The sequence below is a fragment of the Lonchura striata genome, chromosome 22 (assembly GCF_046129695.1).
Source record: "Lonchura striata isolate bLonStr1 chromosome 22, bLonStr1.mat, whole genome shotgun sequence".
Taxonomy (NCBI): Eukaryota; Metazoa; Chordata; class Aves; order Passeriformes; family Estrildidae; genus Lonchura; species Lonchura striata.
In genome coordinates, this window is record NC_134624.1 from 2,528,902 (window position 1) to 2,556,661 (window position 27,760).

A 27,760-nucleotide genomic window follows, 5' to 3' on the forward strand; every position below is an offset into this window, starting at 1 on the left:
ACTGCGGATGAGCCATGGACACGGGGGATGGAGTTTTCAGCCATCAGTTTTACTGCTGAGCTCCTGGAGCCAGGGAACTGAAATCAGACTTCTGAAACATCAGCTGACAAGGGAGATATTGCCCTTGAGGCAGTGTGAGTTAAGGTACAAAACCACAGCATTTGTTTATAAGGTGGGTAGGGAAGTGTCAGGAGAAGTTCCACGAGCCTGCCAGGATCAGATTTATCCTTGGCAACCTGACACATAAAAAGGGTCTCGTAGCCACTGTGCTCCCAATCTAATCCCCACTGGCTGTAAAATCCAATCTGCCACTGAGGGGAGAAGATGAAGTGTTTTAATAAGAAAATGAGCTGTTTGCAATGCACTTTTAATTGGATCAATTTTTTCCTTTATTACACAATCTTTAAAAACCAAACCACATACGTATGACCAGACAAGCTCTTCCTCCAGATACAGAGCAGGAGCCAAACTATTTCAACATAATCCTTAATTACTCCATTTCACCTCGTTTGGCAGATGATCATGACACTGTGTGGGAGCACCACAGCAAGTAGAGCTCTGTAAAATCATCTCACAGTCGAGTCTTGTCAGGGGATGTGCAGACCCTGGGTGAGGGACAGCAGGTGCTCTTTTTCCCTTTTCTCCCTGAAACCTCAGACTGGAAGAGCTGCAGGCATGACAGAGCCGACTGCAGTGTCCTGGCCCACCAGTGCCTCACAGGGTGGTGTTATCTTTCTTAATCCTCTGAGTGAGAAACAGATGACAGACGCTTTGTTTGAACTCTGTAACCAGGAATAGTCTGGAGTAGCCAACTGCTCAGTTTACTGCACCAGCTTTTAATTTTTTCAAAATTTTTTTTCAAGCAATCCAGGAAATGTTATTGCTAGTAGTTGTGCTGTTTATTGCAAAAAAACACAAAACAAAACAAAACAAAAAATCCACTGGAACAGAAAATTACAGAGGTACATATTATCGTAGATAATATTGCTTTAATTATTCAGGTCCATGGTAGCCTCCTGTGTGGAGCAGTTCTTGGAAGCAGGAGAAATGTTTAAAAGAAACCAGAAGGAGAGGAACTGTCATTGCCATAAAATTGGAATAATGCCTTCAGTGACAATGTCATGAACTGCAGCACAGCCCAGTAATCATCATCACCTCCCGAAAACACATACTCAAGATGAGAAAGGCTCCTCAAATTGCTGTCACATGCTTGGGCAATTGCCCCCTCCCACCCGAGAAAGAGAAGCAGAGAATGTGAATAGCAATGTAAAAGTTGGTAGCCTTGGCAAGCACACAGAGCAGTTCAGGAGGGAAGGGGAGCCGGGTCCCCTGGGCTGCCTCAGCACCAAAAACCACCTCATGTCTTAGGTCCCTTCTCCACAAGCTTTCTCCAGTACATTACAGCAGGAGAAATTGGAAGTTGCCCTGATGGAAGCTCCATCACACAGCTGTGTTTGTGTGCTCACTCCTTCAGCACTGGCTGAGCTCAACAAAGAGAGGGAAAAAAAACCCAAATCCCACCAAAATCTGTTTCCAGCGTTTTTTCTGCAATCCCATTAGCTGCCAAACATCCATCTAGAACAGCAGCAGCTCACCAACCTGTTCCTCTTTGCTGTTTTCAGCAGGGAAAAGTTTATGGGCTTAAAAAAAAAAAAATCACCTGTTGCAAACATGTTGTAGGACAAGTAGCAAACAATTTGCTGGAGCATGGCAGGCACTATAAAATCAGCTTTTATATTGTCTGTCGTGGCTCCAAATTTGCAACTACGTTGTTGATGGCAACAAATAAATGCACTGTAGTGTAACTATTATCTGTGGCAGATTAACATGCTACCACTGTGCCCTATTTAAATGCATCTTTCCTTCAATAAACTATTCTGGGCGAGCAGCACCACACTGAGGTACACATTTATCAGCCAGGAGAGCAGCACTGTGGGGGCCTTGGTTCACACAGCTGCAGTTTTGTGCTTCATTTGGCCCAAAGCCTTGATGAGCAGAAACGCTGGTGCCTGCTGGTGTCGTGGAAAACAGATTAAAAAAAAAAAAAAAAAAAATCTGAGGAATGCAGTGTTTTGCTGTGCAAGGGAAAAAAAGGCAGTGCACCAATGGATGTACTTCCAAATCTTAAAAAAATAAAAGTGAAATAGTCCCCGCTGCCCATCTCTATCTCAGAAGTGAGGAACTTGCACAGAGGAGGTGCAGATGAGTGGAACCTATTGCTAAATGCAGTGGTCTGGAATGCAGAGTAGTGAAGTGCAGGTGAATATACAATATGTTGCATTTAATCTCATTTCCTACAATCTCCTATCCTTATTCCCCCAGCTCTTCCCCTCTTCTCCAGGAAGTTTTAAATACCAGATAGACCTTCCAAAGACAGTTTCCAGGATACATTTAATAATAAAACAACAGTAAATAGCAACCCTAGGTTTCCCCTTTTTAATTTTTTTTTCTCCAGCCCCCTCCCTTTTTACCCCCTTCTATCTAGCAGAACTCTGATTAGTAATAAAACCCCTGTCTTCTTACAACTCAGGAATAAAGAGGGCAATTTTCTGGCTCAGCTCGGTCTCCCACGATTGCACAGTACTCACTTCACACAGAACAGACACAATTCACAAATGGCACGACGGGGCAATCTCCTGAACACCAGAAAAATGGGAGAGACAACCCTGCCTCGTCAGGGTGGAAGCAAAGCTTCATCTCTGCGTGGCTGAAGTGGCCATTTCGTTTTATGCAGTGCTGAAAGCACAAATTGCTCTCTCTAGGAGTTGCCCAGACAACTGCTACCCAGTTCCTTGCAAGTACCACAGGATTGCCTCTGCTAGTTCTCTAAGGGAAGGTGATTTAGAGCAGTCAGTCAGTGTTTATGGCACAAAGAAAGACACAATGGTTGAAGCTGGAAGTGTAGAAGATGTGTGGCATAAGAAGGTGAAGAGGTTTATGGAGTTACTTGTCACAAGAACCAAGACTGCAAAGGATGGATGCTTTCCATTGTGCTTGTTCTTATTTGTATGGATTTTATATAAAAAGGAAGACCAACACCACCACCACAAAAGCTATTTTGTTTCTAAACACAGAACATGATGACCTCTATGCCAAATCCCCTTCAGTTTATGGCACAATCTTCCTGAAGGCTTGACATGGGTTCCAGTCGGATTGCAAGGAGGCTGCAGGAATCTCCACTGCCAAGACAGGCTTTGCTTACAACCAAGCCTTTAAGGGGTGGAGTATCTTCTCAGGTGATAACTGTAGATCTTAATGCAATGATCCCAACAGTCCAGCACCAGCAGCTGCCCTTTGGGAGTAACAGCAATACCCACCGGGCAGGTGAGTCCCTCCCGAATTAAGATGTTGTAGCCGCCTCCTTTAGGAAAATGCAGGATTTCCTTACGACTGCTGTCAGCAACGATCAGGTCTCCCCTGGAATCAACACACATCCCAGCAATGCACCTGAAATCCTCATTCTCAGAGAAGAAATGGCTGATCTGGCGTCCCAGCTGCCCATCTGGGCCGACAGAGCCAATGGAGAAGCCTCCTTCCAAGTGGTGCTCGTACTGCCGGTTCTCCAGGTTGAGCCCCAGCCCCTGAGTGAAGTAAATGGTCCCTTCGGCGTCGCAGGTGACAAACTTGGGGCGCACGGCGCTGCACAGGCAGCTGTACTTCACCACCCCCATGCCACGGTCCACGGTGAAGCACCAGAGCTTCCCCCCTTCCACGTCGGTGACGACGAACTGGCCCGAGGGCAGCGCGGCGATGCCCCAGGGCTTGCTCAGCTGGCTGCGGTGACACGCCACGCAGTGCCCGTCCATGGTGTACACCTTGACAGAGTTGTCGTAGCTGTCTGTCACACCGATCAGCCCGTGGCAGTTCATGGTGACAGAGAGAGGGGTCAAGTTGGGCAAGTCTGCTCCAAGGAAACTCAGCACAAAGCTGTCGATGCCGCTGGGGCTGCGGCGGATCTCCTTCAGGAAGCCCTTGCGGGTAAAAACCTGGATTCGGAAGTTTCCGCGGTCTGCCACAAGCACCTCGCCTTGGCTGGTGACGTGCAGGCTGACAGGGAGGTTGAACATCCCTGGCAGGCTGCCCTTAGAGCCCATCCTCTTGATGAAGGAACACTGCTGGATGCTCGTGGCTGCTTCAGGCATCCTTGGCTTGGCTGGCGAGGAATGGGGGGTGCAGCTGGGCTCCTCCTGCACCAGGTCAGGCTCCCTAAATGGTACAAAAGGGGATGCTGCATTTTCCATGAGAGATTCCTCCACGTTAACGGTTCGGGGTTTCTTCACCACCTGCCCAATCTGCAGTGGTCCCACATGGCTCACCTTGAGGAGTTCCACCTCTTGGAGAGTCAGCTCCCTTGGGAGACTGTTTGTCAGTTCTGGTTCTTCCTCATCTGCTGCCTCCTCCAGGAGAGTTATATCCCCCTGCTTTATTTTGGCAAGGAAATAGTCACAGCGAGACATTATCTGCACTTCTGCTAAGTTCAGCAGGTAAGCCTGCTCCTCCATCACCTGGTTATTTATCTTCTCCACTTCAGTCAAAGAGGTAGTGAAGAACTTGCGTGACCTGGCCAGTTCTTCCTGGATCTTGCGCTCCTCTTTGCTGTACTCCTGCAGAACCGCTTTGTATCTGGATTGCAGGTCTCTCGAAACATCCTCCAGAGCAGCTTTCCTTTTCTGAAGATCACCCATGAGCTCTCGAAGCCTGGCAAGCCTCGTCCCAAATTCCCTCCTACGCTCCTCAGCAGCCTCTTTGATAGCCATGACTCTGTGTCCTGGGGGCATGTGTGAAGCCTCCTTGCACGGCTCACACAAAACCAAGCTACAGCTCTTGCAAAAGTGTCTTGGCAGCCTCCTCCCGCAGACCTTGCACATGAGAAGTCCCACCACTTCCCCCAGGCCAGCTGTGTCGATGATCTTCAGCACGGTGAGGTTGTCGGTGAGCTGAGCCAAGCTGGTGATCCGCGTGATCTTGCTGCAGAAGGGGCACCGGATCCCATTGATGCTGTTTGCCAGGAGCTTCTCCAAGCACTGCTTGCAGATGGTGTGCCCGCAGTGCAGCAGTTTGGGCCTCATGTGCTCCTCGGTGAAGGACTCCATGCAGATGGGGCACTCCAGGACCTCTCGCAGCGCGTCCGAGTTGAGATACGGGGCGGCAGCCATGGTGCTCCAAGGCAGCTTTATCCAGCACAGTGCCTTGTGCTCACATCTATTCCAAGGTGCTCCGATTCTGTCCAGGAAGAAAAAAGGGAAATGTGATTTATGTCACCACCAGCAGTTATGTATACATGCAATTTATTTCTGACTTATCGCCTAACCCTGCAGAAAAAGAAACCCAGTTAGCTTTTCCACGTTGGGAAGGATGGATTAGTCATAGCTAATCTCAGGGTGGGCAAACTTCAAAACTAACTTGCAGCTCCCAGTGCGATGAATTATTCACTTGCAAAATTTGTAAAGTAGCACTGAAAGAAGTGTAATGGCACCAATATGGAAGCCCAGTAGATATTGATGACTGAATCATCTCCTCATGGCGCCCATCTCCTGCTGCCAAGCCTCCGAGTTTACATAATTTACTGAAACCCAGGGAGATTAAACCAGGCATTCAAAATGTTGCACATCAAAGGAGGAACCAGATGGTGCGATGCTTTAGGACATTAATAGATCACCTCTGGAGACCTGAATTCAGATGTGACATCAGATACCAACAAAATAAATGTGCTCAGTTCACCCTGCTTTGCTAGAGAGCCAAAACACATTTTCGAGATTTCATACATTTGCCAGGAAGTGAAAGTAGCAGGAATGCTCTGTCAACTTCCACTAGTTCTGGGAGTGACTGTGCACGCTGAAAACACACAGAGAAGGTTTGATGGCAGTGCATCTCAGTAACCTCTGCCATGCTGCACCATGCTTCATGGCAATTAAACACAGCTCAGGCAGGTATTAGCAACAATGGAGTTAACAGACAACTCCAAACATCTGAACTCCAAACATACTCCCAGTGTTCACTATTAGCTCCTGAACTCAGCTTAACTGCGTTTAATTTCTCCTCGTTTCACAATCTCGCAACGCTGACCTCGTTCTTGTCCCCTGGTTCAGTTTTACACCACTCTGGTTGCTGTTCAGCTTCAATCCAGGTTTCTCCACCCTCACATCCCTCCCAGCAGGGAGCAGATCCCAGCAGCTCTCCTGCCAAAGCAGCCATCCATTCAAAAGGAACAGAACAGGGCTCACATCATTAAGTTATTATTCACTAGACTGGGTTTCAAATCCTTTGTTATTGTACTGCTTAGCCACTAAAAAATAGGGAAGAAAACCTTTCTTCTAGGGAAGAGGAGGAGGAGAAGGAAGTAGTTAAGTCTTTGAAATGAAGACACAGTGGCAGAGAGATGTGAACACACAGCTCTGAGAAATGGCTGCATGGACACAGCATTCTCACTTCCCTGCTGGCTCTGCTGCCTTTCTCTTTGGGAAAAATTCTGTGTATTTCAGTTTGCTGTGTGCTCCTCTGCCGGAAAACAACTGCAATGAAGAAAAGATCTTTATGCTCATACAGAAAAGAAAGAAAGCCCCCTAATTTTAATTTGTCAGCTGCAGTTCAGAATCCTTTAAAGGCTGTATTTCAGGAAGGGATTCAGTGGTGTGGCAGAATCTCCAGGCACCATGCTGGGCTCAGCTCGACAGTGGCAAGTTGAGTAGCACGGCCCTGGCCCCAGGGAAGCAGAAACCTGGGCACTGCCATGGAGAACAGAAACCTTCCTCCGAGGCAGGAAAAATCTGTGATTTAAAATTATTTTAAAAAATGAACACAGGATACCAGGTTCATTATTCTTACTTTCCTTGGAAACACGTCAAAAGACTTGCTTAGGGAAGGACGAGGGAGTAGCAGAGGCACCAAGTACTAAGAGTTATATTAAAAGCTACCTTTAAAACAAGTATTTTCATTTAAGAAGAATGTAGATGGATTCTAAGTCAGGTTGGGCTTTTAGAGAGCTGTTTTTTATGACATTCTTTTCATGTATAACCCCCTTTATCAGAATGTCAGCGTGCCCTCAGTAACGGGACATTATTTTTCCTTTTATCTCCCTCTCACACTCGACTGTGCCTCCATGGAAGTTTCCTTAACAGCGAGTTGTTCTTGCGTGTCGGTCCCTCCCGGGGCAGCTCCTCTGACGCAGAGCAGGGTGTTACAGAAAGCCTCAGCTGAGGATCAAGCCCATAAAACCGTGAATTATGCGAGTTCGGCTTCCTTACATTCGAAAGAAATTTCCTGCCGTGGTTTCTGTTAGCCGGTGTGTCTGCGGTGAGAACACCGGCTTCACTTGTGATTCAGAGCTGGTGTCATTAATGAGGGAAAATAGTGGGGTAATGCTGCAAAAGGAGTTATCACAACAACAAAACAAACAGGCCAGACCCTGGGTTTGGGGGTGGGGGTTTCAGTGAGAAATGCAAGGATTTGGGGGGGTTTAACTGAGAAATGCAAGGGTTTGCAGGGTTTCAGTGAGAAATGCAAGGGTTTGTGGGGTTTCAGTGAGAAATCCAAGGGTTTGGGGGGGTTCAGTGAGAAATGCAAGGGTTTGCGGGGTTTCAGTGAGAAATGCAAGGGTTTGGGGGGGTTTTCAGTGAGAAATGCAAGGGTTTGAGGGGGGTTTCAGTAAGAAATCCAAGGATTTGAGGGGGGTTCAGTGAGAAATGCAAGGATTTGGGGGGGTTTAACTGAGAAAGGCAAGGGTTTGCGGGGTTTCAGTGAGAAATCCAAGGGTTTGTTGGGGTTCAGTGAGAAATGCAAGGGTTGGTTGGAAGGACCTTTACGATGCCCTGGCTGCAGCCCTGCCATGGGCGGGGAACGCGTCCCGCCAGCCAGGCTGCTCCGGCCCGGGCACGTCAGGGGCCGCTGCCTGCCCCGGTGTGCCCACAGAGCCCACGCCCAGCTCCGCCATGGCCGTGGGGTCCACGGCAGCGGGGCGGGCGCGGCCCCGTGGCCCTTTCCATCCCCTCCATGCCGTTCCCATCCCACCCCATCCCATCTTGTCCCGCCCGTCCCCTCACGCCGCCCGCCCGGGGGTCCCGCCGTGCCCGCCCCGCCCTGCAGGGGGCGCCGCCGCCGCCGCCCCGCGCGCGCTCCTCACCTGCCGCCGCTCCGGGCCGCGCCGCTCCCGGCGTGCGCCGCGCGCCGCGCCTCACGTGGGCGCGCCCGCGGGGCCTGCCGGGAGATGTAGTCCCGCGGGGGCTGTGGCTGAGGGCAGGACCTCGGTCTGCCGGGCCCGTGCTGCGGCTCGGTGTGAAAGGAAACGTTAAAAGTAACGAGGGGAAAGCAGGAACGTCTTTTCGGATTTGGTTTTTTTTTTTTTTTTTTTTTTTTTTTTTTTTTTTTTTTTTTGTGTGTGTTTTCGTTTTTATTTTTTTTTTAAATTCGTTGTTATGTGTCATTTTGGCACGCGTGGGTTGCTCACTGCCCTTTCCCTGATCACGCACTGATGCTGTGGGATCAGCCCCTTCCCCTTCTCTTTCACCTTCCCTTTCCCCTTTCCCTTCCTTTCTCCTTTCGCTACTCTTCTCCTTTCCCTTTTTCATTTCCCTTGCCTTGCTTGCCTTGAATTCCCTTCTCTTCCTTTCCCTCCCATTTCCCCCTCCCCTTTTCCCTTTTCCTCTCCCTTTCCCTTCCCCCAGCAGGTTCCTGAGTGTTTGACAGGTTTTGCATCACCTCCTGAAAACGTGTGCTTCTCCTTTGATGCCGTACCTGTGATCAGCCTGTGGACTCCAGGACCAAAATCACTATTTTTGGGCACAGCTGCAGCGTGAGAGGCTGGCAGTGGTGGCCAGAGTCAGGGATTTGGCCACTGGCCTATGGCTGGGCTCTGCCCCGTGTTTCCCGGAGCCAGTATCACCATCAGGAGCACCGACCCCGTTCTAACCCCATTTTTGCTTGGATGTCATGGATCTGTTTAGGGGTGGCAGAGAGCCCCTTCTGCTGTGCCCCTGTGGGGCTGCAGAGCGAACTGAGGAGTGCCAGGGCTCGGGGCTCCCTGTGCCGGGGGGGAACAGTGTCCTTCACACCCCCAGTGCCACAGGCAGCATCCCCTGGAGGTCAGGCTGGCAGGAATTCTCTGCCTGGGGAAGAGGCGAGTGCTCAGTTTAACCATTTCCCAAATTCCCTCCGCGTGGCCTCTCTGCCTGCGGCGCTTTTCCACTGCTCACCTGCTGCAGCCGCCCGACCTGCGCTGAAGAAAGTGCCTGCATCATGCAGCAAGTCTGGCCACCTTCTGCTCTTGGTGGTTTTTCCACTTTGTTTAGAAAACAACAGATCATTCAGATGGGATCTATGTCCCTGGAGCAGCAGGGAGCAGCAGTGTGGGCAGTGGATGCACGCAGATGCAAAGCAAAGAAAACGAGTGAGATTTCCTCAGTGCCCTGTTTCAAACCCCAGTGGCTCCCTGGGTGTGTTGCTGTGCCCAGGGAGGGGACACAGGGTTCACTCCCAGTTCCTGCCCTCACCAGGGAAATGCTTTTTTCAGTCCCTGATGTAGAATGGATGTAAACACTGAAACCAGGGTGGTCTGGCAGAACTTGTGAGGCCACCCACACCTGAAAATGAACAGTGTGAGGAAAAAACAATGGTAGAAATAGGAAATAATCTTTCAATGCATCCTGGGGAGTAAACAAAGGACTCTCTGGATTTAATTAGAGGTGACAATGACCAGCTGACGATGTTATCCATCATGTGTGAGTATGGGGACCCTACATGACAAGGAAGGATGGGAAGGTTGTCCAGCCCAGGACCCTGGTCACCCTGCCGAAGTTCCTTTGCCAAAGCTATGTTATAGGGGATACTCTCAAAATCCCCTTCTATAGAGGGTTATCAGAGGTCTCTAAGAGCTCTTTTTTCTTAATACCTCAGGCTTGCAAGTGTGCAAATGTCTCATCTGAAGCTGAGGTGAGATCCTGCAGGCACAAGAGATGATCTGCCCCCAGATTCTCTTTGCTGGTGATGCCTCAGGTTTTAGCTGTTCTGTTTTTCAGATTCTGCTTTAGTGCAGTTCTGAGCTTCATATGAGGGGATGCTGAGCTCTGTGCACAGAGCAGGGAGACAAAACAATTCCTTTTCCAGCTGGACACCAAGGACAAATGATCCAAACCTCAGCCCAGGAGCACAAACACCGTGGGCTGCAGAGAGAAAAACAAGCAGGGTGGGACTGCCTGGGCTGAAGCTGGAATGGGACAATGAACTCCAAGGTGCCAATGGAGCAGAACTGATCCCAGGGAGAGCCCCGGGAGCGCTCGTGCATTTTGGGACCATTTTGGGTCATTTGGGTGCAGCCCTGGCTGGGCTCTGGTGCTGCCCAAGGTGGATCCATGGAGGAGATGCTTTGAATAAATCCCTGCTTTCTTCTTTAACTCCCTGTTCTGGACAGCCTTCTCAAGGGGATATCTTTGGGGTCATCCCTGGGCAGTGAGGCTGTGGCAGCCTGGGGGTCACACACACCACCAGTCACAAGCACGGGGGTGCAACTCTCTGTTCACACCTTGGTGTTGGATGTCAGGATTGTGTTTAATTGAGTTTGGTTAATCAGTTGGGAGCAGAAGGCACAGCGTCATCAGGGAGAGGGGGTGTGAAGGGCAGAGGCAGTGTGGGCATAAAAGTACTCTTCACCAGGGACTGTGGTGACAGGATGAGGAGTTATGGGTACACACTGAAACAGGGTAACGTGGATTAGATATTGAGAAGTTTATTGCTATGAGGATGGTGAGGCAATGGCAGAGGTTGCCCAGGGAGCTTGTGGTTGCTCCATCCCTGGATGTGCTCAAAGCAAGGTTGGATGGGGCTTGGAGCAACCTGGTTTAATGGGACACATCCCTTCCCCTGGCACAGGATTGCAACGGGATGATGTTTAAGGTCCACTCCAGCCCCTTCACTTTCTATAAATAGGAGATTAAAAGAGGTCACAGAGCCACACTCTCAGGAGTTTATCAAGCACCGACACCCAGGGGATGTTACACATTGGCTGTGCCACACTCCCCTCACCGAGGCTGGGATGAGGATGGAAGGATGAGACCCCACGGATGGTGTGGAGGGGCTGCGGGGCGAGGGCGGTGGGATGTGTGGGATGGTGTGCCCACGCCGGGATGGTGTGCCAAGCCTGGGATGGTGTGCTGCACCCTGGGATGGTGTGCCCAGAACAGGGTGGTGTGCATGCCAGGATGGTGTGTCCAGGCTGGGATGGTGTGCCTCTAGCTGGGATGGTGTGCTACATCCTGGGATGGTGTGCCCAGGCCAGGATGGTGTGCATGCTGGGATGGTGTTCCCCACACCGGGATTGTGTCCCCACACCGGGATGCTGTTCCCCATCCCAGGATGGTGTTCCCACGCCAGGATGTGTTCCCCACGCCGGGATGCTGTTCCCCACACTGGGATGTGTTCCCCACGCCGGGATGCTGTTCCCCACGCCGGGATGTGTTCGTCATCCCGGGATGTGTTCCCCACGCCGGGATGATGCCCGCGCCGTCCCGCCGCGGTGCCACGAGAGGGCAGCAGGGCCCCGCGGACCGGCACGGCCGCGCTGCCCCGCCGGGCCGGGACCCGCCGGGAGGGTCCGGCGGCGGCCCCGCATCCCGAGCTCCGCGCTCCCATCCCGAGCTCCGCGCCCGCATCCCGAGCTCCGCGCCCGCATCCCGAGCTCCGCGCTCCCATCCCGAGCTCCGCGCCCGCATCCCGAGCTCCGCGCCCGCATCCCGAGCTCCGCGCCCGCATCCCGAGCTCCGCGCTCCCATCCCGAGCTCCGCGCTCCCATCCCGAGCTCCGCGCTCCCATCCCGAGCTCCGCGCTCCCATCCCGAGCTCCGCGCCCACATCCCGAGCTCCGCGCTCCCATCCCGAGCTCCGCGCTCCCATCCCGCAGCCCCCGGCACGTTGAGCTCCGGGAATGACATTCCCAGCCGGGACTCCTGCCGCGCGTCCCTAAAGGCGCCTCGGGAGTAATCCCGTGCCCAGCCCACGCTGAGCTCCGGGGCTGGGGTGTCGACGGTTGTTTGGTGGTTTGGCTGGGGTCAGCCAAAATTGGAATCTCAGAATGGTTTGGGTTGAGAGGGACCTTAAAGCTCATCTCGTTCCACCCCCTGCCATGGCAGGGACACCTCCCACTATCCCAGATTGCTCCAAGCCTTGTCCAACCTGGCTTTGGGCACTGCCAGGGATCCAGGGGCAGCCACAGCTTCTCTGGGCACCCTGTGCCAGGGCCTGCCCACCCTCACAGGAAAGAATTTCTTCCTGATAACCCATCTAACCCTGCTCTCTGCCAGACATTCCCTTTTGTCCTGTCCCATCCTTCCTGCACACATGGATGGATGTGCCAAACTCACTCCCCTGAACACTGTGCCCACACCTTCCACACAGCCCCAGCAGTGTTTGCCCACCACTAACAGTGGGCACCATTAAATCTGTCCAAGCTCTTCATAGTCCTGGTGGCCACTGCACTGACAATATCTCAGTTCAGGAGAAATTCCCAGGCAAACACATATATTGATTTTATTTCCAACTCCCTTTGGATGGATTTGCCAGCAAAAAGGGATTCCACCAGGTGACAAACAGGCAGCCTGTGTCAGTGGATATGTCCTGGCCACAAGTTCCCACTGTCCTGCCTGTGGTGGCACTAGGTCTGTCCAGTGAAGGGTTCTGTATGGGGAAGGTGGACCAGAATTCCCTCTTCCTTGCACAAAATGCAAATCCCAGGTCCTAAGTCAAGCCCAGCTGAGCAGCCTGTTGGTGTTGGTGGGGTTAACCTGCTGAGCCTTTAGGAATCCCTACCTGGGTCTGTTCCCATTGTTCCCTCTACAGCTCCAGCTGGAGAGCCTTCTCCTGTCCTTGTTCCAAGCATTTCTGCTCTTCAGGAGATATCACATCCTACCCCTGATATGGCTGCATTCTTGTGGCAAGTGGAATGATTCCCAGTTTTGGGATGACTTGGGGATCTTTCAGAAGAGGTGTTGTATGAAATGCTGAGCCACTAGAAAAACCATTTTCTTCTGGGAGCTCTCAAGACAGAACTCTCCAATACAAATGAGGCATTATGCTGTTGTTTTTGTTGCAGTAGTGGTGTTACCCTGCTCCCTCATGTCCAGGCACCAGGAGGTGCTGCTGGTAATGCTGGAAGCATTTTCCCACATCAGCAACTGCTGCATCCCGAGCAGGGACCCCTTTGTGCAGGCACACACCTCGTGCTGTGGGATTGTAAAATCCTGGTGGAGCCCAGAAACAGAGCCAGGCACCCCAGCAGGCAAACAGTACCTCTGCACACCCTGTTCTGCTCATTCTCCCTTTCTTACACAAGGCCTGGTGCCTGACACAAGGCTGTTATTTTATTTGTTTTGTGGTGGTAGTAGGTTTTTTTTTTTTCTCTGTGTGTTTTTGGTTTGTTTGTTTGTTTTTAATCCATATTTCAGATAATCAAACTAATAACTCCCACAAGTTGCTGTGATATGTCCAATTGCATCTGAGGCTCTCTGCTCCCAAACAGATGTTGACAGGGTTCAGCTGAGTTGCCAGCAGGGTTGGTGACAGCATGATCAGATTCAGGGGCTGATAAGGGATCAGATTCAGGGGCTGATAAGGGATCTCTGTATCCTCGCTGCTGCAGCTGAGTCTCCTCCTCTTCCCAGAAACAACCTTGGGAGTGTGCTGGCAGCAGTCACCTGCAAAGCCCTTCCCCAGGAGTGAAGCAGAGGCTTTGCAGGAGTGTCCTGGGAGGTTATCCTGTTCTATATAGGTAATAAAAGCCAGGCTGAGCCTATAAGAACTTGTGGGGCTTCTCCAATTCACTGCTGAGCCCTCTGCTTGCATGCAGGGAGCTGAAGAGATAACCAAAACTCATGTCAGATGTAGGGCAGGGGGAAATTGAGGGACCCCAAGCCCATCCTCCCAGGCTATAGTTGCAATGGCAGGTGCAGGTCTATGTTTTAGAGTGAAAATACCTCTCAGATTTAAAAACCTCCTCTGTGAGATGCCCTGAGTAGTGAACGGGGGATGTGGGTGGGATGAGAGGGAAGTACTGTGTCCAGCAAGGAAGCCTCCAGCTTTCTAGGGATGAGGGGCCTGAGCAAGCACATGAGGAACATCTCCTCCTCACTGCCTCTCTCTGGCTCTGGAGGAGCTGGCTTACAAGCAGGGCGTGCTGCTGGTGCTCCCAGACAGGTTCCAATAGCAGAAATAGGGGGATTATTTTGTTAGGACTGTATGTAAGCACCCCAAACATCCCACAAAAGCTAACAGGATGCTGATGCCATCTAAGTGTTCGTATGGATGAAAGCTGGCAATTTGACAATGAAGCCAGTTTCCCTCTGCTAACCCACATCCTATTTAATTTTCCTCCTTTGGAGCTGTACCCAGAGCCCTCGTACAAGGAAACACCATGGATCTTTGTCAGTCTGCAAAGGAATCCTTCTCCCCAGTGCAGCTGGGATCTGTTCTAAAGAGGATTAACTGCAGGCAGCCAATTCCACCTCAGCCATGAAGCCTGCTCTGCTCACAGGTCTGCCATGAATCACCCAGCTTCGTGGTTAATCTGTCACTGAGCCCATGGCTGCTGGGGAAGGGCAGCTGTTCTGCTCACAGTTTTCTACCTTACCTCATTTTCAGAGCTCTGGGCTTTCCCCTGTGCAGCTCCACCTGAGTGCTGCTACTCCTAAAAGGGCTTTGTTCCCACTGGTTGGATTATAGTGATCTATAATTCTTAGTTATAAGGCAAATAATTCAGAAGGAAGGTTTGATATCCTCTTGCCAGTCATGAGATAACTGTTTCCAATGTCTTTTCAGCCCTGTGCTCATATCCTCCCTTAAAGCATGCTCCAAAATTTCCTTCTCCATGAAGGATCTCTACACCTGCTTCAGCTCTGGTGAACAAACTTTGCAGCCCATAAGTGTAATTATCTCCTTTCTCTTCTACATGTACTTTACTAGTGATGCTAGAAGATGCTCCTTCTACTGGCAAGTAGGAAGAGGCTCATGGTATCCCCCTATAAATTTCTTCTTTCTCTGCCACCCTGTTTTTCAAGGCTTCATAGCTTTCATTATGAGATTTGAAGTTGCCTGGAGCTGATTGTCTAGAAAATAACCTCTCCAAGAAGCAGCCCCAACTCCTGTTTCCCATGTCTGTGTCTCCCTAGATGCTGAAACATCTCCCCACAACCTTGTTTTAATTTATCTTAGCAACTGCTCCCCTTCTACTCCACTAAAACATGGGTTGGATGGGATTTGCTCGTTCTCCACGTGACAGTTTTGATGCTGTGCACAGAAGTGTTCCCAGACAGCCAGACAGCAGGGAAGGGCTGTCCCTACCCTCGAGGGCTCTGGGAGGCACAAATGAATGCTGTTTGCTTGTATTTCCAAATGGCTTGTGCCTTGCCAGATCAGCTGCATGTCACTGCAGGCTGAGCATGTTGAGACAGCCCTAGCTCCTCTTCACTCCTCTCAGGACTGGGAATTTGTTGCTAGAGGCAACATCCTTAAGATGAAGAAAGCCTTTTCTTCTGTAGGTCTGTCACCAGATTATAAAAGTTGGGCCTTCTTGGGTCAACCCAGCAATAGAAAAAGAATTTAAATGGATGTGTGTAGGGGCAGACAGTGGAGTCGTGTCTCTTTTGCTCAAGTGTGTTACTCCCCTTGGCCATAGCAAGGGTTTGGATGAACACAGAACAAAGTCAAGGTTCTCCAGGTTTATTGCCTCATGCTTAAGACCACCAGGAGGTTTCCAGTGGGTTTCATAGGCCTGAATGTTTCCTGAAAGCAATGTTGGCAGTCTGGTTTTGGTAATGCCTCCATCTATTCTCCATGCAGTGAACTTGTTCTCATACCTGCTTTTCCCCACTGCCAAGAGGCTCCATCCTTCCATACAGTCCTTTTGCAGCCTCTTTGGATCCATTTCACTGCCCTGGATAATGTGTCACCCACAAGAGTGACCTGAGGACCACAAGGACTAGAAGGGGCTGGTGTTAGGGTGGGGATAAAGGGCATTCAGCTCCCTGGCCTGGTCCCTTTGGGAATGTTTCTCTTTGGCAGGGAAGATACACTGAGGAGATTTTGTCTCGTTTTGGAGCACAGAAAGTGGATATGCAAATTAGAAAAAAGAAGATGAGTTAGAAAAGAGAAGACCAATCCGTTCTGTCAGTTTAGATGTGCTTGTTTGGAAAAGCTCACAGTTCCAAGGAGTGAGCTGCAAGTCCCGTTTTTCTCCTTCTCTCTTTGACTTGTCTTTTTTTCCTTCTCGCACCTGGCCTATACCTTCAGCAGCTGCATTTATCCTGGCTGCAGCACAGTTTGGCTTTGGGAAGAGGCCTGTGCTGATATTTGTTTAACACTGTTTGGTTTCTTCCCTCTCCCTAACCCAGAAACAACTGAGCTTGGCAACAAGAAGGAGCTGAAATCCATGCCCTTCATCACGTACCTGTCAGGCCTGCTGACAGCGCAGATGCTCTCGGATGACCACCTCATCTCGGGTGTGGAGATCCACTGCGAGGAGAAAGGGCGCTGCCCATCCACCTGCCACCTGTGCCGCCGGCCCGGCAAGGAGCAGCTCAGCCCCACCCCGGTCCTGCTGGAGATCAACAGGGTAGTGCCCCTGTACGCCCTGATCCAGGACAACGACACCAGGGAGGTGAGTGAGCCTGTGACGGGCCAGCCCCACCTCTGTGACCTCACTCAGTCCCCTCGTGTCGGAATCTGAGGTATTGATGATTCTGAGATTGTAGAAAGTCTCTGTCTGTCAGCCCCGCTGCCAAAGCAGAAGCCATAATTGGTCTGTGCTGGTTTCCAGGTTGTTTATTCTGTTGATCTCTCACATGTTCTGCTGCCCTGCCCAGCTCTGTCCTGCAGGGCAGCGTGTGGGGCTCTGCCCTCAGTGGGATGTTACAAACATTCAATACCAGAAACTCCCTGGGCTGGATTTACAAGAACGTGCCAATATCTGTCACCTACGTTGGACAGTGTGTCCCCAGCCTGAACCAACAGAAAAATGCCAACACCACAGTGAGACATGGAGGGCATGAAGAAGGAGAAAAAGGACAAGGCACACCCAATTTCCTCCATCTTGTCCCCTTTGGACCCCTCATCTAGAATCCTAAAATTTTACTTTTGCACCCGTGCCACACTTAATTATTACTTATATCAAACACTCAGAGAGTGTAATTCATCCTGTAAGATTGAAAACTCTTTTGCATGGACAGAGATCACAGCCAGTGTCTCTGGGGGCTCTGTCCAGGGGGGTTCCTGACCCCTGCCAGGATCCCAGACCTGCCAGGGCAGCCAGAGGGAAGCCCTGGATTCTCAGCCTCTGAGATCCCCTCTGCAGGTTCCCTGGAGCGAGGCAGGTGTTTTCATGTGTGGGATGGTGGCAGTGGTGGAGCTAGCAAGTCCTGCTGCCCACAGCCCTCTCAGACCTGCATCTCTCCCTGCCTTCAATAGGTTCAAGGCAATTCCATAAGCAGCCAAGGCCACAGTCATTCCCAGTGTCCATGCTGGTGTGCAGGATGTGTCCTGTGGAGAGGTCTCAGGAGCCAAGCACCAGCTCAATGCTCCAAGGTCCAGGACATACCTGTTTGAGGGTGGCCAAAGGCCTGCAGGGCTCCAGTGTGGCTTTGCAAAGGCACAGAGGGAGGGAAGAACCACCCCCTTGGGACAGTCCCACAGCCACAGGAGGCCCCTGGTACTCCAGGAGAGACCAACAGGTTGGAGGTCACCGGTCCCTGGGGCTGGGCTCCTGCAAGAGCTTCAGTGTTAATCCTGTGGAGACTGAGTTCCCACTTTCTCTGTTCACTGCCACTCTGCAGCCCTCTGACCCCAACCTCAAGCCCAGAAATGACAGACCTGCTTAAAGTCACCTATTGGCACTGAGCCTGTACTTGACTGGGATGTCTCAAGTGAGCCAGCATGCAGCAGTGGTGGGTAGGCTGCAGGTCAGGAAAAAAACCCTGCACGTGGAGGTGTGATCACCAGGAATGGTGCTTCATCCCCTTCCCACATCCATGGGGGAAGAGTCCTCATGCTTTTCCCACTACCCAAGTGTCTGGGTACTGTTTCTGGAGACTGTCACTCCTTGCTTACCTCTTGATCTGGTTCCTGCTTTGCCATCTACCAACCCTCTTGGTCCTTGCATGAAGCCATGCCTGACTTCCACACTTCAGTTCACCTCTCTTTCTGGGCCTTCTCCTCAAACTCCCTTTCTCCCACTACGTGTCCTTCCTGCATTCTTCCCCCAGCCACACCTGCTCTTCCTGCTGGGCAGTTCTTGTGTGGAGGTTGGCCTGCTTTTGTCAGCATGCCCAGGGCAGAGCTGGGATGAGGCACTACAGGGAGAGCAGTGGGAAAGCTGGTTTCCTTCAGGCAAGAAAGATGTGCTTCCCAGCAGCAATCTGCAGGAAATCATTATTTTAGGGATACAAGAGGTAGGTTAGCCAGCAAGGAGGGGATAACAGTGAAGAGCCCTGTAGGATCTGAATGATTTCCATGGACCCTCCTCACCACCCCCAATTCTTCCTCCTCCTCTTCCTCCTCACCTCTCCCCTCAGTCCTACCAACACTGCTGGGCTCACTTGGGGCGCCTCCTTGTCCTGAGGAGCTGTAGTCTGTTCCACCAGCAGCCTCCCTTCCTCCCTGCTCCCCTCCCTCCCCTGCTCCCCTGGCTCCAGCCAGGGCTGGCCCCATCAGCTGCAGCTGGAGCTCAGCCCGCATTGTGCTTTCTGCTGAGTGCTGGGAAAACCGGCAAACAAACAACACCCCAACCAAAGCAGAGACACCCCAGCAGTATTTCCTGGGGTTGTGCTCCCTGCATCTCTCCTCCTCATCCACCTCATCACTCAGGGCTGGAGGGGCATGCCCTGGGAGCCTGTCCCTGCGTGAGGGTGCTGTGTCTGCTCCCCCCTCAGCCCAGGGAGCTGGGGTAAGAGGTGACAGGGTGAGGGCTCTGGGCAGCTGCAGGGTGGAGGGGCATGCTGCCAGAGCTGGCAGTGAGCAGCACATGCCAAGGACAGGTCACTTTGTGCCATCCACAGTGCAAGTTGCTGGGCTGGGCAGCAGGTGGGATCATTCTGTCTTGTCTTACCACCCCCTCCTTAGCTGGGGCTGGTTGTTTCAGCTGTAGGCTCCTCTGACAGCAGGCTCTCTCATCCCTTCCTCCCACAACCCATCCCAGACCATCCCCATCCTTGCTCCAGCAGGACACAAGGGAGTGTTTTCTGCATCCCCTGCCCCTGCTTCTCTTTCCTAGTCATTCCCATTCTCTCAGCATTAATCCCTTGTGTTGCATCAGCTCCATCACTTTCCCCTTCTTGCTTATTTCTGATGGGCTGTCCTGCTCACTCCATCCCTTCACCCCAGCTTGTTTCTCCCCCTTCTCTCCACCAGCCTCTCTCCTGAAGGATTCTCTCCCTCTCCCTCTCCCTCTCCCTCTCCCTCTCCCTCTCCCTCTCCCTCTCCCTCTCCCTCTCCCTCTCCCTCTCCCCCTCCCTCTCCCTCTCCCTCTCCCTCTCCCTCTCCCTCTCCCTCTCCCTCTCCCTCTCCCTCTCCCGTTATCCTTGGCACCACAAGCAGGGACAAATCCTTCAGTTCCTGAAGGCTGAACTCCACCACTGCTGAGGAACTTGCTGCCACCTCTGCACAAACCTTGGTTCTCCACACTGGAGGTTTTTCCAGGCAGTCTGGGCTGCCTCTCTGGAGGAAGTGGAGCTCACGGGGGCCATGTCCCTGTCCTGGACAGGATGGTTTGGTGTGGGGTTAGTGCTGCCTCTCTGAAAAGGTGTCCCCATCTTTTTGTGCCGCCATGAGCTCGAGCACGATGGGTGCTCACGGAGGGCAGGGGCATCGTCTTTCCCTCATCTTGCCCTGAGAGCAGGGAGGGTTACCATGAAAGAGAAAGGGATTTTGGGGTGGTAAGGAGCTGCCACCACCACGGGGACATCAGCCTGTCAACCAACACTCATCAGAGAGCCAGAACACCACTGAGTTTGAATTGTGACCATGCTCTGTGCACTGAGAGGCTCCCACAGGTCATGTCCCACCAGAAGCATCTCATGTATCATCTGGGTGATGAAATACCCATTCTCAGCACCAAACAGAGGCCAGGGGTACCCCAGGCACTGCAGAGTGGTGTTCTCCTGTGCCATAAATAGGATTTTCACTTGCCTGGGCTGAACCAAGTGTAGCATCTCCAGTCCTGAGTGCTCCATTGCCTGCTTTTCTCCCTTCATGTAGATGATTCTCAATTAATACAGCAAGCTCTGACCTTAGAGGAACTGCAGGCACATCCCAACTCTCCTGTAGTGTTAAAAAAAACCAATAATTGTAAACACGGTTCTCTTTGCATGCATGTCCACAAAGACAATGCTGTACAGGCAGATAACAAGGTCATTAACAAGGTGGATATTGACTTCTCTAAACTTGACTGAAAGTTTTCCTTTATAAGCTGAGCAGCAAAGATTAAGCAAAACAGGTAAAGACATTTTGCCCTCTTCAACATGTGTATTTTTTTTAATAGGTTTGTCTTTTCATCTGCCTTAGTGCAGTGAGTTATGAACTTTTTAAAATTTACAGCTACAGCCTTGTCCAAGGCCGTGTTCTTGGTTGCTGATGACCTTGCCAGACTCTTAAATGCTGGGGTTTCAGTTTCCATGCTGGGTGTCTGCTGTGGACTGATTTGTGATATTTCTTTGTGTGCATCTTTGATTTCAGCTAAAACTGACCATTTCCAAGCAGGAGATGAGGTGAAAATATATTACTTTGCCCATGTGAAATGAGTTAAAAAATTCTTTATTTCCATGTCAGTGGGAATTGCTGTTTTCTTCTTGCTTTGAAGCAAGGGCCTGAAATGTAAAGGGCTCCAGGAGTTTTGCCTTTTGCTGTCCAGGGAGAATTTGTCCAGAGGAAATGTCCTCAAGGTAACTCTCAGCTCTGAGGTTGTGATCTGTCCTCCCAGCCCAGCTCCAGCACGACTCCTGCTCCCAGCAGTGCGGAGAACCAATCTCAGTATGAGGAAAAGTATCAGTCCCCTCTTTTCCTTCATGTATGCAGTGAGAACTATGGACTGAGATCCTGCCAGGAGTTTCTTTGTTTCCCGCTGTGGCTTAATAGTGCTGGTTGAAGAATTTGCACCATCACTGGTCACTGCAGCCTGGCTGGAGACTGTGGCAGTGCTGGAGCATGCCAGGGTGAAGGAGATGTCTTTGGAGGTTCAAGCAGCTCTTGAAGGGCTTTGTTGAATGTCTTTCTGTAGCTGTGACACTGGTGTGGCAGGTTTGACAGGAAGGACTGCTTGCTGGAGCAGAGGCAGTGCTGGAGTCCCCCCTGCACCAGTCCTGGTCACCCGGTGGGATCCAGCTAATCCAAGTATTCCACAGGACCATTGCTGTCAAAACTCCTCAGTCTGAGGGTTACACTAGGACTTCAAAAGGTGTAAAGAGACAGAGAAGCTGTGACCTTGGCTGTCATCTCCCAGGGACTTCTTTGTAGCTCTGTGGATCCTGCATCAGTGTTGATCAATGCCAGCACCTCTCTTCTGCTTCCTTTGTGCTCTGCAGCAGTGCAGACACCACAGTGGCCCCTCCACATGAAGCTGGAGGAGATCCTCCACTGCAGGGCTGCAGAGGAAACCTCCACCAGTGTCAGTGGCTGGCCATGCCCAACAGCAAAGAGCTCCTCTCTGTGGTGGGGCTTTCTGCTGGCAAAATGCTATCAACACCTCAAGGGCTGGATGCTGTGAGTGCATGTGGTGGGAGAGAAGAGAGATGCTGACCCCAGGTGCTTTCCCTTTGGGAAACATCCTGGAGTCAAAGAGAAGAGCTGCTCCTCACCCCAGTTAGAGTCCCCCCAGGTTATGGTGTCTTTCCTCCTCCACCTTAAACATACTTCTGCCAGCCCTCTCCCCACAGGGTGGGCACCATCTTTCTGACTGCCCAGCACAGCCCTGGAGTGTACCCAGAGGCACAGACTGAGGGTGAGAGCACAGGTGTGCATGATCTGCAAACATCCTTGTCCCTTACAGGAAGGCAGAGAATGCTTCCCCCCTCTCCCCTGCTTCCCCCATCCCCTCCCAGGAGCATCCTTGACAGGGATGCATGTGTGCATGTCCAGAGCCACGGGGCAGCCATGGCCAGTGCAGAGGAGAAAAGGCAAGGTATGCTAGGCAGTGTGGTCCCTCCTGTTCGTGGTCTGATCATTTTCCCCCCAAAAAATCCTGAAACAAGCTTCTGTGGAGCAGCTCAGCCAGCTGCAGAAATGCTTAGAGGGTGGTGTGGTGAGGGGGGTGTGGAGAAGGGAGGCAGGAGAGATCAATCTTGCTCCTATTGGGAAATGGACTCAAACTCCTGCTGTGTGTATTTAAGGAGACAAATGGATGTGGAGCCTGGATTTTTAGGAGACCCCTAGGACTTTGCTTTAATTCGAAAATTGAGTAATCTCAGCATTTGCTGCAGCCATGGCCTCCTCACAGCACACATGGTGTGGGGGCTCGCTGGGGGGCACATCCCTGTGCTGCTGGCCACCCTGGCCTCAGCAGGAGCCCAGAGCGTGCCTGGGACCCTGGCAGGGTTTTTTGAGATAACTTCTTCACATGCTGGGGCTCACCGGCTCAGATGACAAGTGAGACTGGAGCAAAATTCCCCATTTTTTCTCCCCACTCCTTGCCAAGGAGCCATCTCCTGCAGAGCAGAGCACGGCAACCTCTGTCCAGTGTCCCCAGGCTGGCAGGGTGTTTTTAGCCAGGGTGAAAGGTGTCCCCAAGGCCATGGGCTCAGTTTGACCCCAATCCATCACCGATGGCAGAGCTGCTGGAGGACACACAGCTTCCCCAAAGCAGCCCCTGAAGCCTTGGGGAGACACAGACTGATTTCTTCTTCCACTGCCAAAGCTGGCAGGGAGCCTGGGCCAAAAGGGACAGTGTTTTTGTGGTTGAGGTGAGTTTTTTGGTTTGGTCTGGAGTATGTTTCTTTTTATTTGTTGTTGCTTTGTTTTAATACCTGCTAATTGGCCCTTGTCCTCCTGCTCTGGCCCTGGAGCATCTGCTGCAGCTCCAGCCCGCATGCAGCTTGCCTTTCCCAGGAAGAATGGCAGCATTGTCATGCCTGGCTCGGGCTATAATGGGGAGCTTTGTGCCGAGGTGTGAGCCCAGCCTCACTGCAGCGCTCAGGGCTCTCATTTCCCCTCTGATTTCCCAGGTTTTACTGCGTCCTCTGCCTCTCTCTTGGATCCTGTTATTCTGTAAATAACAGAAGCAGGGATGCTGCCCACCTCGGGTCCCTTCCGGCACCCTGAGCTTCCCAGAGGACACTGATGGCCCTTTCCAGGATGAAGTGCTGGTGATGCTACTCCTGGGGGAGAGGCAGCCAGAGGCAGGGAGGGTGTGAACAACACAGGATGAGATCACCTGCCAACAGCAAACCTTCATCCTCCTTTGCTGTGAACCTGGAGCAGCAAACCTTCATCCTCCTTTGCTGTGAACCTGGAGCAGCAAACCTTCATCCCCTCCTTTGCTGTGAACCTGGAGCAGCAAACCTTCATCCTTCTTTGCTGTAAACCTGGAGCAAACCTTCATCCTCCTTTGCTCTGAGTCTGGCCTTTCAGACATGAACTGTATGATCCTGGAAAGAGTCTCTGGCCTGGGAAATCCTTAGCTTTTCTCTTTTTTTTTTTTTTTTTTTTTTTTTTTTCCCCTTCCAGAGTTGGCTAGACTAAGGAGTGGCATTTACTTCCTGTGAACAGCACTGAGCACTGCTGGAAGGGCATGGAAGGCTTTCCCTCCAGCCACCCTACCATGCTGGTAGCATCCTGTTCAGGCTGTGAAAGCCCTTCTGGAGCCTCCATCCTCCTGCCTGTGCCTAAGGGAAGGTGGTGGTGGCATGCAGGGCCCATCTCCATCCTGCCAACAGGAAAGGACAGGATGTGTCTGTTTGCTGCCGTGTCCCTGGACATGGGATGGAGCCTGTATGCTGCCATGGCTCAGCCTCCTTCTGCACTTCTTCTCTCCTTCTGCATTGAGAAGAACAAAAAATCAAATAGAGATTGGGAAATTGGTGCAAAATCCAAAATGAACCTAAGTTCCAGCTTCCAGATCATCTCCTCTTATCTGCAGCACATCTCTGTCCAGCCTACATGTTCACCTGGGGTTGTTTTTTAATCTCTCTGTACTTCCTTTTAAATTTTTCCAGAAACAGAGATGTGCATCCTAGAGTCAGTGAGCTATATTTTCATGTCATTGTCAGCCATGGAGAAGACCAGATATCCACAGACAAGCACCCAACCCTTCCCAGTATCCCATCTGCAAACACCAGCCCTGTGGTGTGTGCTGAGTGCTGCAAATGCTGATCTGAAAGGCTCCTTCATGTCCTATCACTTTCCCCTCCTGGGATGTCAACAGACAAACCACAGTTAGGAATAACTTAATGCTTCTCCCTCCATCAGCCAGGTCTAACAGAGGACAAAGGAAGTGTTCTTCTCTATTCTGTTACAGAGTGTCTCAGCTATAAAATGGGGCCAAATGGCCTCCCCCTGAGCACAAATAACAACAGGAGAAAGATCCATATGCAATCGAGTGTAGGATAAATGTGCTTAGCTGATCGTTTGTTTCCCTAATATTTTTTTTATGAATAGGCTTAGCTTATGGTAAGATGGGACTTTATGGTCCTGTAAGTCTTGCTTGTGTCAAAACAAATGAACTAGCCATCCTAGGGGGGAACTATCAATCCAATATATGTGTGTGCATGGGTGTGGGGAATCAGACCTATTATACCTTTAAGAGCAAATTAGATGCTGTTCCTATGATTCATAAAGCTATATATCTAATGGCATGACTCGTCATCTAGAAAATAAACGTTTCGAGCCAGTTTCTCATCTCATAAATTTCCCCTCTGGCACCGAAGGACATAAACTAAATGGGCTGACTCACAGGGAAACAATACAATTTGGATACTTTTAAATGAGATATAAAATTGCCTTAGGGCACAGAGGGGTGTTGGGGTCCCAGGGAGTGGTTGGCAAGCACAGGACAGTGCACTGGGGGCCACTGCCATTCCCAGCAGATCAGTCGCTCCTGGGAAGCCCTTCATGATTCCACACCCTCGTGGGCCTGTGGAAACATGACCACCACGATGAAACATCCAAAGTAGAAGTGGTCATGTTTGGGATGGACTCGTGTGGATGCTGTCTCCTGGCAGGGAGGAGAGCACGCACTGCACATCCTGAGCACGGCAGGGAAGGACAGGAGATGTGGAGAGCCCAGCCCAAGGCAGGAGGGGAAGGTGCTTCTCAGCCAGGAAGGTCCCTGTGCATTCATTCCCACCTGAAGCTCTCCCAAAGGCTGCAGCTTCCCATGGGATGGATCTCAGCACCTTCACTGCATCCTTGTCCATCACTCTTGGTCCTCCTGTGCCACTGGGCTCCTTGTTTGGGTGGCAGCTGCCATTCCCTTATTCTGTGTGATCTTACCCATTTCTGCTCCCCATCGATTTGCTCTCGATGCTTCCCCACCCCTCAACATGCACTTCCCAGCACCAATGGGAAAATCCCAGGAGCCACTGTCTTGAAACTCCACTGGAAAGCAAGAAAAGTCATAGAATCCCAGAATCACTTAGGTTGCAAAAGACCTCCACTACCAAGTCCAACCTTTAACCAATCACCCCCTTGTCACACCACAACATTAGTGCTTCCTTTAGTTGTGTCTTGAACACCTCCAGGGATGGGGACTCCACCACTTACCTGAGCAGCCCCTTCCAATGCCTGACCGCCCTTTCCATGGAGAAATTCCTCCTGATTTCCAACCCAAACCTTCCCTGGCTCAGGCTGAGCTGTTCCCTCTCCTCCTGTCCCGGTTCCCTGGAGCAGAGCCCGACTCCCCCGTCTGTCCCCTCCTGTCAGGAGCTGTGCAGAGCCACAAGATCCCCTCTGATCCCCTTTTCTCCAGGCTGAGCCCCTTCCCAGCTCCCTCAGCCTCTCCTGGGGCTCCAGACCCTTCTCCAGCTCTGTTCCCTTCTCTGAACACACTCCAGCCCCTCAATGTCCTTCCTGCCATGAGTGGCCCAGAACTGGACTTGGCACCCAAGGTGTCGCCTCACCAGTGCCCAGCACAGAGGGACAAGGCAGGAACAAGCCCTGGCTGCCTGGTTCTCCCAGCCTGGCCCTGGCATGAGTCAGGACAGAGGCAGGAGCGGGCAGGGGTGGCTGTGATCCCAGTAACCTGGTTAGGGCGTGGAGGTGTGCTCGCTGTAATGAGCTCAGCATCCATCCCCTAACCTCGTTTGTGTGCAGGGTGACACAAGGCAGATGACAGCTGGGCACCTGAAGGATCTAATTAAAAACTATGTGAGGCTGGGCAGGCAGAACAAGGGGGATTGCTCATCCAGCTAAGTGCTTAACAGCAGGATACAAGAAAAACAAGGAATTGACTACTGGGTTTGCTAAAGGGCATGGATGGGGTGGGTGGGGTTCCTTTCCTAAATCGGGGATGTGCAGGGAGGAGCTGGGTTAGGGGACACGGAGGGGGTGTGCAGAGTGACAGGGTTGGGCCTGGGGGGCAGTGGGGCAGTGTGACAGTGCAGCTCTTCCCAGGATCACCCACATTTGTCTTCACCTGCAGTGCCTGTCTGTGCACACAGGGACCCTCAGAAGAGGGCATTTATCTTGCTTCCTAGGGAGAGCACATGCTTCCCCATCCATCTGCACACATCCTTTGCTGTTCCTTTCCTGCACGGACCCGCTGCTCTCTCTCTCTCTCTCGTGTGTCTGCATCCATTTATCTGGGTGTCAGATAAACTCCTCTCTTCATCCCTCTCTGCAATTACTTTGGATGCCCTTTCCAGCCTAGCACTTCAATTACTTTCTAAAGAACAGGGTAAAATAATGTCACATTTTCTTTCTTTCACCTGTTTGTTCCTTCCTTGGGTTTTGGGTTTTTTTTGGTTTTTTTTTCATTTTTTTCCATCTGGAACAGTCTCATTTTGTAAATGCCTTGGAAGCAGAAAATTTTGCAGACGCAAGAAACTTGAGGCGCCTTGTTAAAGGTGCTGGGGGTGTTTGGGGAGAGTGACAAAACCCCAGACAATGGGAGCCCTGACGTCAGGCTCTATTTATACCTCCTCCTTTCAGAAACCTCCCTGGGATGGAGCTTTTCCTAGAGTTTTCTGCTCAGTGCTGCTGCCTGAGCTGTCCCTGCACTCCTGAAAGGGCACAGATTTATTTCTAGGCGTACCCTTGCAGCACAGGCCATATCACCAGGGCCAGGCTTCCGCAGGCAACTTGTCAGTGTTGCCACAAGTAAGGCTGCTCCATGTGGATGAGGACCTGTGGAGGTGTTTCAGCTCCCAAATGTGCCTCTTGAAAGGTCAAAAGCATTACAGAGCTTTGTTCTAGTGACTGGTGTTTTGGTGTTCTGATTATTCTAGATGGGTGTTGTGGCTTTGCAGGGTTGAGTTGGATGGTGGCTCTGTGTGTGTGAAGGAGATGTTTTTGAAACTGGAGGTTTAATTCCAGGTTAAGGGTAGTGGGAGAAACCACCATAAATCCATGTGGTCCAAACTACAGCAGGAGTGAGGGGTGCCCCATCCTGTGATGTGGGGACTGACATCAAGCACCACGAATGCAGCAGGGACATTGAGGGCTGAGACCTGGAGGGCTTTGCCAATTCTGAGCACAGTTATTACTCCAGGGATTCATTGGTATTATTAGGAGCTGTCAGGGTGGCTCCTGGGGACATCCTGCAAGTATTTGCCAGGTTTTATTGTTTCCTTCCAGATACTGCTGTTTTG

The 27,760-nt window shown here is 51.5% G+C and overlaps 2 protein-coding genes across 2 annotated transcripts in view; one reads left to right on the forward strand and one right to left on the reverse strand.

Annotated features, from left to right (window-relative positions):
- ASTN2 (astrotactin 2) overlaps positions 1-27,760 on the forward strand; it is a 334,716-nt gene that overhangs the window by 224,751 nt on the left and 82,205 nt on the right. Inside the window, exon 17 of the mRNA XM_021551387.2 lies at positions 16,367-16,632. Within this exon, the coding sequence (XP_021407062.1) occupies positions 16,367-16,632 (266 nt within the window). The remainder of the gene's footprint in view (positions 1-16,366; positions 16,633-27,760) is intronic.
- On the reverse strand, positions 880-8,160 carry TRIM32 (tripartite motif containing 32). The gene is made up of 2 exons (XM_021551463.3): positions 8,120-8,160; positions 880-5,223 (listed from the first exon to the last, which is right to left on the reverse strand). The coding sequence occupies exon 2, from the start codon at positions 5,154-5,156 to the stop codon at positions 3,213-3,215; it is 1,944 nt and encodes a 647-aa protein (XP_021407138.1). The 5' UTR covers positions 5,157-5,223; positions 8,120-8,160; the 3' UTR covers positions 880-3,212.

Bases quoted from the DNA above. Each gene is read 5' to 3' on its own strand.
- TRIM32 (XM_021551463.3), bottom strand. From the start codon at position 5,156: ATGGCTGCCGCCCCGTATCTCAACTCGGACGCGCTGCGAGAGGTCCTG.